The sequence below is a fragment of the Pistacia vera genome, unplaced genomic scaffold (assembly GCF_008641045.1).
Source record: "Pistacia vera cultivar Batoury unplaced genomic scaffold, PisVer_v2 Contig174, whole genome shotgun sequence".
NCBI classification, from domain to species: Eukaryota; Viridiplantae; Streptophyta; class Magnoliopsida; order Sapindales; family Anacardiaceae; genus Pistacia; species Pistacia vera.
Genome location: NW_022195833.1, coordinates 75,692 through 84,984, shown reverse-complemented (window position 1 = coordinate 84,984; position 9,293 = coordinate 75,692). Strand labels below are relative to the sequence as shown.

General features: G+C 36.7%; 1 protein-coding gene across 1 annotated transcript; it reads right to left on the bottom strand.

The window, feature by feature from the left end:
- Positions 1 to 5,299: 5,299 nt before the first annotated feature.
- On the bottom strand, positions 5,300 to 9,051 carry LOC116126036 (alanine--glyoxylate aminotransferase 2 homolog 3, mitochondrial-like). Its single transcript, XM_031411729.1, has 9 exons — positions 8,704 to 9,051; positions 8,257 to 8,487; positions 7,609 to 7,779; positions 6,652 to 6,795; positions 6,357 to 6,536; positions 5,910 to 6,135; positions 5,701 to 5,814; positions 5,520 to 5,606; positions 5,300 to 5,440 (listed from the first exon to the last, which is right to left on the bottom strand). Exons 1-9 carry the CDS (start codon positions 8,953 to 8,955, stop codon positions 5,397 to 5,399), a joined length of 1,449 nt encoding a protein of 482 aa, XP_031267589.1. The 5' UTR covers positions 8,956 to 9,051; the 3' UTR covers positions 5,300 to 5,396.
- Between the last annotated feature and the right edge of the window lie 242 nt (positions 9,052 to 9,293).

Genomic DNA, 9,293 nt, shown 5'->3' with positions numbered 1-9,293 from the left:
TGTTTCAGGCCATACAAGGATTTTTTAAGTAAACAAACTTTACCTGCACCATTTCTGTGTCCTTCTGGCTGCTCCATCAGAATGGTTTCTTTCAAATCTCCATGTAAGAAAGTTGTCTTCACGTCCAATTGTTCCAGTTCTAGATTAAATTGGACAACAAGTGACAGCAGAATTCTGATTGAGGAATGCTTGACAATTAGGGAAAAAATCTCATTGTAATATATGCCCTCCACTTCTGTGAACCCCTTTGCAACTACCCTTGCCTTATACCTTGGTGGTTCAGTTTGGCATAAACCTGATTTCTTTTAAAAATCCATTTACACTTGACCACTCTACAATTTCTTGGCTTATCTACTAAAATCCAGGTTTCATTCTTTATCAAGGAAGAAAACTCTTCTTCAATTGCTTTAAGCCATTGCAATTTTTCTGGTCCTGACACAACCTCTTGAAAGGACTTGGGTTCATCACTCATATCATCTTTAACTTGTAAAGCATAAGCCACCAGATCAGCATACCATAATCTGCTTGGAGGTTTGATTACTCTTCTAACTATATCTCTAGATAGTTGGTAATTAGACAGCCCTAATTCATCACCATGGTTCAACTGCTCACCTTAAGGTTCACAGTTTGGTCACCACAGAATTTTTAGAATTGTTTTCTTCAGCTTGAATTCATCAACTCCACCTTGATTCACAGTTGATCACTTTTTGGGTTTTGAAGTTCTAGTTCTAAGTAATCTGATCCTGATGACGCCCTCTAAATTTTCAAAATCATTTCCAAGGCTAGGTAGGATTTCTTCTAAAAACAACATCTCTGCTGATGATACATTTCTTAGACTCTAAGTTCAGAGTTTATAGCCCTTTACCCCATCTGAGTAACCTAAGAATACATTAATGCTCTAGGTTTTAATTTGTCTTCTCTAACATGGACATAAGCTAGACACCCAAAAACTCTAAGGTTTTCTAGTTTTACAGGATGACCAGTCCACTTCTCCAGAGGGACCCTAAAACCTATGCTGAAGATGGAGTTCGTTGTTGATTAGGTAGACTGTTGTGTGTGCTGCCTCTGCCCAGAATTTAATTGGTAGCTTAGAGCTAAACATGATGCTCCTAACTCTTTCTAAAATGGTTCTATTCATCCTCTCACAAAGACCATTTTGTTGTGGGGTATTCGTAATGTTTTTGGTCTCACAATTCCATGTATCCTACAGAAACTGTTAAATTCTCATTTACAAACTCTAGACCATTATCAGTCCTAAGTTTCTTTAACTTATTTCAGTTTGTGTTTCTACCATAACTTTCCATTCCTTAAACCTAGAGAATGCCTCATCCTTGGTTTTAAGGAAATAGATCACACATACCTAGAATAATCATCACAAAACTAATGAAGTATCTACATCCTCCTAGTGAGTAGTGCCTAGATGGCCCACAACATCTGAGTGAACATACTCAAGTGGTGAACTTGAGTATGTTGACCAGATCCAAATTAACTCTACTCATTTTCCAAAGAGTTCACAGAAAGCTAGACTTCCAATCTTATCCCCACACAGCAGGTTGTGCTTGCCTAGTTCTACTAAGCCCTCTCACTAACACATGCAAGTCTTGATTCCACAATAAGTTCTATCTTGAACTTCTGTTGACCAACAGCAGCAATTCCACTCTCCATTCTACCCTTTAACATATATAACCCATTTCTCTTCTCAGCTTTCATGACAACTAGAGATCCTTCATGACACTAAGGTTGCCATTGCTGCCTTATAGCTAAACCCATTAGAATCAAGGTTCCTAGTGAGATAAATTCCTTTTCAGGTCAGGATATATCTAAAGTCTGTGAGAGTTTTAGTTACACCATTTTGAAGATTTAGCTTAACGTGCCTATACCTTTTATATGACACACAACATTATTCCCCATCATAACTTTCCCACATCTAAGGTTGAAATGAGCGAACCATTCTCTATTTGGTGTCATGTGTTAGGTACACTAGAGTCTAGGATCACTCCTCACTGGTTTTACCCTCAGAAATAACTAAAACTTCAGAACTCTCAATCCCTCAGATGCTACACAACACTGCTCCCTTACTATCTCTTTCAGGTTTCTGCTTGTTCTTTCTCTCAGGACAAGTCTCTCCTAAAATGACCCTTCTTATGGCAAAAGAAACATTTTCTATTTCCTGTCCTAGACTTATACCTATTCTATTTTCCCTCCCTTTTTCCAATTCTTCTATCTGATCTCCTCTAACATTAGACCTTCACCATCACCACATTTTATCTTCATCCTATTCTCCACTATCATTGGCAGAAACAGCCTCACTACCTCTTCTAACTTCAGTGTTTGTCTACCATATTTAGGGTTTCCACAAAGTTAGAATAAGATTTAGGTAAAGCATTCAACAAGATTACTGTCTGATCCCATCATCAATATCTACAGAATACTTTGTAGATCCTGAATCACTTTCAAAAAATCATCTTTATTATCTTCAAAGATTTCTGCTCATCCATTTAAAGCCAAACAACCTCTGCTTTTTAAATAATTATCTTAGGGACAGTTTTAGATTGATAGAGGAGGTTTAACCTTTTCCAGATTTCAGCAGCTGTCTTCTCCTTCTTGACCTCCCGAAGGACTTTGTCACCCAATCCAAGGATCAAGGAGCTTTTGGCTTTGTTAGCATTTCTGCTCTCGGAATCTTTCATGGTCTCTGGTAGTTCAATCTCTTCCTTTAGGGCTAAGGCTAGCCCTTCCTTGATCAGTACTGCTTCTTCTTCATTCCACAGACCAAAATCATTCTCACCTGTAAACTTTTCAAGTTCGAATTTAGTGGACATGATTAAAGTTTTAGCTAAGAAACTGGTCACAGAACACTTAAAACAAAAAAAAAAAAAACTAACATTTTATGAAGACCTGAGCCAGGCTCTGAACCAATCTGTTAAGATTTTTGTCCTAAGTTATCATAGATTGCAGATCTTGGGCTAACAATCAACTGTGTAACAAGATGAAAAAATCACAGATTCTGGTCTCTGGGTAACAACCAAATCGTTCCAAACCACAAGTTATCACAGATTAAAGCAGTGAATCATCAGCATTGATCAACAGCAGATCAAGCAAAAATAAAATAAGATCCACACAAGAATTTTAGTGGTTCGGCTGGGTAGCTACCCACCTCTTCAAGGCACAAATAGGATATCATTACTATCACAGTCAAGGAGACAATTTACAGGGTATTAACAAAGAAAGAAACCGATTGAGCAAAGAGGAATACAACCCGAAGAAACCCTAGCTTTCTTCCCTTTTCCCCTTGCTGCCAATCCTATCAAATGGAATCAATTTATACATTAGCCACTTCCAGGATCAATCTCCACTTGGTACCTCTAGAAGATCTAGCCGTAGACAAGCAACAAATTTCGTCTCCCATTAGAACATTCTGGAACAAGACAGTTAGAGAGGAGAAATATGTGAAAAGAAGAGGGCTGGATCGAATGAGTAGACAAAGTCATTTTCGTCATCTTAAAACGATGTCGCTTGGACCCTTTGACCTCCCAATTTTAATTGACTCCACCGTGGCACAAACACAAGCACATCATCACAATTTTAATTGGAGCTTGTTATTAAGAAATTAAGAGATTTTAAGAGGTTTTGTTAGGTTAATTTGAGAATGGGAACAATTAAAACTCATGATTAATCGTATGCAGTACGATTATGTAGATTATAATAAGAAATGAATGGAGAGATTTAGTCTTGTAATCCATCTTGTTCACTATCACACAAAATAGTCTGTCCTTTAGCACTTGGTGGCTTGGTCTTTTGTGGACTCTACCGCTGAGTTTTTTTTTGGCATCATCCAGAAATTTCAGCCAAAATTTAAAAGAAAAAAAAATCATGAAACACTACGTTATACTCTTCTTAAAGTTGTTAAAAGTTGTATTTGGTGTAATTGGACTCACTCTTCCCTTTCAGTTAACTTTTAAGAGTGAATTTTATCCAACCGGTTTATATGGTATCGGAGCCACATTTGTTTGTGGTGATGGTGAGGTTGGACTCCTTTCTCCCTTGAACTCCTTTTTAGGGTGAGTTCTATGCAAATCGTTCACAAAGCTTTATCATACCTATCTAACAAAGAGGAAAATTCTAGAATGCTAGAAAAGTACAATCTCACTATATAAATAGCCGATGTTTTATTTCATGTTTGAATTTTCTTTTTCCTTATCAATCTTTAATTTAACTGGCAGTTGTAATATACATGTATTGATTGTGATATTGCTAATGTAGTACCATTTAGTATAAATTATCGCAGGTGAAATCAAACAATAGCATTGTCAAGCTTAAAGATGGCATATTATCATAAGAATAAGACCTTCCACCCAGCTAGTGAATGAAACATATAAGAGAGAAGAGGGGGGCAGAAGAGTTAATAAGAAGTACGTTGTTGCCTAAAGCATAATAACTAGACGTCTGAAATGGCCATTGGATATTAAACATACCTGTCATCTGGTTCACATTTTAAAAACAGAAGCCAAGAATGATAGAGAGTATTTCTAGAGCCACGGATGGTTTTTGGTTGAGGTCCAAATCCAATGCCCGTGTGGGAGTAAAATATTTTGAAGACACTGGATTATGTAGTCAAGTTATGATTCATGACAAGTTTGATGATGATAGATACCCATCTAACCAACTCAAACGATTGGGCTGAACACTAAATATTTATGGGTTTGGGTAAAATTCACTTAGAAAACTAGTTTGTCAAAGGAGGGTGTGCAAGCCTTTATAACCATATGCCCCAATGTGAGATCCTAAAATGATAAAACTAAAATGTTGAAGGCAAGGTGCTTCAATGGCATAAATCAAAATTATCAAATATCAGAATGGAAATTACAAAGCATTCGTCTCAATTTAAGCCTTTCTGGTGATGCATAGTTTGATTGTGAATGTCATGAACCTTAAAAAACAAGGGATCGCAACTTGAAATCCACTTGTTTCAAAAGGAAAATTCGACCTCTGATTTTAAACCAAGGGCTTGAATAGTTGTACTCTAGCATATGATTCTAATAGTAAAACAGAGTAAATCTTATCAAGTTAAGTATAAGATTCAACCAAGCAGATAGATAAATGAGGCATTGAATAAAAAGAGAGATAAAACAAAGACTAAGAGGCAACGAGTTGTTGACTCATCAATTTCTTAAAAATCCAAGTGAAAGGTTTACGAGAGACAACGAGTTGTTGACTCAACGTTTGCTAAAACTGTACGCAGCTAATTCGAACGAAAACCTATATGTATTGATTATTTCATTCATATATATATATATATATATAATAGTACAATTCTAGATAATTGAATACGTTGCGAACCACCAAACAGACTGACTTCTTTATCTACGTCTGTTCTTCATATACCAGCGGCTGCTTCAAACCTTTGACATGGTGTAGTCCATAACATCAACCAGGTAATCTGCAAACGTTATTTACAACTTAAAAACACAGTTGAAATGAAAAAGAATAACATTCTGTCATTTTTTCCAAAGACCTACCAGCATCTTCCTTGGTGAAACAGAGAGGAGGTGTTATTCTGAAAACATTTCCGTAATATCCTCCTTTCCCAATCAGTACTCCATGTTCTACAATAGGAAAAAAAAAAAAAAAAAAGGGTTTATTAACAATCATATGCTTAAAGCATAGCTAGATTGAAATGTGGAGGGGAAAAACACATACCTTTCATCTGGTCCATTACATGTAGAGTTTCAGCCTTCGCAGGTGTTTTTTGTTGGCGATCGGTGACAAGTTCAACTCCAAGTATAAAGCCTCTTCCCCTTACATCTCCAATAACTGCAGAGAACATTATATAACATAATCAGCAACCATCAAGTTCATCTTAAAAAGAGAAGCCAAGAATATGATTAAGAGCAAAGAAGAAAGCTTACTCTCATGCTTATCCTTCAGTGCATTTAGTCTTTCTTTCATATAGGATCCAACAACAAATGCATTATCCTGAAGCTTCTCTTTTTCAATCACTTTCAAAACAGCATGCCCTGCTGCTGTACACAGAGGATTGCCTCCAAAAGTATTAAAATAATTGCGGCGAGTCAGGACCTCTGCAATCTCAGGAGTGGTTACTACAGCACCTAGGGGAATGCCATTCCCAATACCCTGCGGATACCACCACAATAAACAATCAAATTAGAACCATATTCTAGTGCATGATGAACCAACACAAAAGACATAGTGGAAAAATACTTGTTTGAAACTGTTGAAGGTGAATAGATAAGCTGAGCAGTTAATAATTTGTAGAGCAATGGCATGGATTAATTTCGTGATGCAGGGATAAGTTTTCAGGTTTGCTACAGAACAAAAGGCAATGACAAACTAACCTTTGCCATTGTCACTATGTCGGGAACAACACCTTGGGCCTCAAAGCTCCAGAAATGGCTCCCCGTGCGAGCGTACCCAGCCTGAACCTCATCGGCAATGCAAAGACCTCCAGCTTTTCTAATACTTTTATAAACGTCAGGCAAGTAACCTGGTGCCAACTCTACTATGCCACCTACTCCCTGTCAAGTATGAAACATCTTTCCTCTAAGAATACATAAAATATAACACCTTAATTCTAATCCACGGAACTGAAACTTACAGTGCGGTAAACAACTCAGAGTGAATAATAATTACCTGTATAGCCTCAGAAAGAAAACCAGCAACATGACCACTAGTTCCAAAGTCAATAAGCTCTTGGACATCTTTTGCATACTTTTCACCATCTGAACCAAAGGCACCTCTGTATGGGTCTGGATTCAGGGCATGATGAACTCCAGTCTGTTGGCCAAACGATAATGAGAGCAGTTAGTAACTATGTCCACAATGATTTCATTAAAACGTATTACATTATTACTACAGCTTCAACATAAGCTACATAGCTTGGTTTCAGAAATTTGAAAAAAAAGAAAAAACATATAATTACACTCTAGGACAGCAGACAATTTTGACTGTTAAAGTCCACTCTTGCCAATTTACTTATATCCTCACTTTATCGTTGACTTGATACATGCAGAACTTCTGATATATTTTCCTACGGCAGCTCTCCCTCTTTACCAATTTCAGTGTCCTGATATGTTTAGTTCAACTTGATTCTATATCGCCAGTGCATCTCCAAGTGCGCTATATTCAAGTTTGGAACCTAGTGCAAGAAGGTCCTCTAGATGGGCCATACTCTCACATATGAAGATGTGATGTGACCCACTAGCAAACAGGAAAAAGAAATGACGGAAGTTCACTCTTATGAAAAATATCTCCAATTTCAATTGCATTTCAAACAAAGAAATGTTAGCAAAAAAAGGCAAAGCTTGTGGACCCTTTACGGAACTACAATTTTCTAAATGTTTACCATGCTTTTAAGTTTCAAGAATAATTTTGTTTTTTTAAGGCAAGAAATAATGGCCGGCTGCAAATATCATTGTGCAATAATAAAATCATTCCATTATTAGCCTAAGATATTCCCATTAGTGCAAGGGGTCATCATCATCCACCAAACTTTACCATATTCATTCTCATTCACTTTAAAAGTGGGACCATACTTTTTGTAATTTCCAGGATGAAACAAATAAAAGACTTGAAAGATAGGTACTTAACCTGAACAACATTAAATTTCCAGTTGGACTGGGCTGTGGCTCCCATAGTTCCAGCTGCGTTACCATGATATGCGTTCCTTAGTGATATTATGTCATTAGATCCTGTATATAATCTTGCCATCATTATTGCTAATTCATTGGCTTCTGTGCCTGAATTTGTGAAGAAGACCACCTACATAAAAATAATCAAAATTTATTTTAATGATGAAAAAAAAGAAATCTCTAAACAATTTAACATGGATACTGAAAATCTCTAGCTTAAAATATTAACGTGCAGGATCTTTATACAAAATGTTTGTACTACTGAAGGAAGCTTCTAAAAGGCCGTGTTCACTTTCATTTTTCATTTCCATTTCTCATTTCCAAAATAAAACACACAAAAAATTAAAAATGTAAAGATTTTTAAAGATTTTTTTTTTTTTTATTAATTGATGTTGTATTAAGAAGATAAAAACAAAAGTATTTTGGGACATTAAAAGAGAAAAATTTAAACTTCTTATCTGGACAAAAAAGACGTTTTCAAATCTTAATATATAAAATCCATAATTCATAAATATTGTTGATATGATATGATCTTCATCAATCATCATCATAATTGAAAACGACAAAAATCAAAGACAAGATGAAACGTGGACCGTTGATGACAGACCTTAAGATTGCCAGGCATTTTGGAGGCTAAGGCCTCTGCGAAATCAGCGATAACATGGTTGAGATAGAGGACTGTGGAGTGCTGTATGCGTTTGATTTGATTAATCACTGCGTCGACTACATCAGGATGACTATGGCCGCAACACACAGTTGCAATCCCTCCAAAACCATCTAAGTATCTACGGCCGTTTTCATCGAACAAATATTGCTTCTTTCCATCCACCACGTTTAGCTGTCACATAAAGATTCATAAAATCAAAATCCTTTACATCTGATCGTTCATTTCGACAGTCTGGCCCACTCAAAAGATTTAATCAGAAAGCAAATGAGATTGCCAAAAGATGATCTCATATTAAAAGATCAAAAAAATAATTATTATTATTAAGAAATGAAAACGATTCAATCATGCATGGAAGGGAAATGATCCGCTGTAATAACGTGGACTCACAGGTTTGTTATAGAAGTGGAACAGTGAAGGACTGAGATAGGTCTTGCGCTTGGCCAAGATCTCATCGACGGAAGGGCCGGTATACGGAGGAGGAGAGTAATCGAATGGGGGCATTTTGGGAAGAAAAACTTCATTGTCATTTAGAGGCGTCTCCTGCTTCTGCACTAGCTGAGAGAAGAAGCACCGGTTGCACCGCTGAGAATTTGTTGAATTCGTTTCCGATAATATCCTTCTCACTACGAATCTCTGCATCTTCGTTTCTGTTTCTGCTCGGTTTACGAGTTATGGAGAGAGATTCCGAAAATGCAGGAGGAATATCGAGTGTGTGTGTGCGTCTGTGATCGCAAGTTCTCGCACGAGTTGAAAAGTGCAAGAGTCTGCAAAGTTTTATATAGGAGGAAGAGCTCGTGACGTGTCACACATGAAATGACAATATTACCCCTGTACTACAAAACGCCGTTACTCCTTGAGCAAAATTAGCATGTAAATCTATTCAGTTTTAATTTTTAGACACAATGATAATCACGAGTTTATTAACAATAAGCATTTTCAACGGTATAAACGCACCTACTGTGTATGGGTTTCTCTTT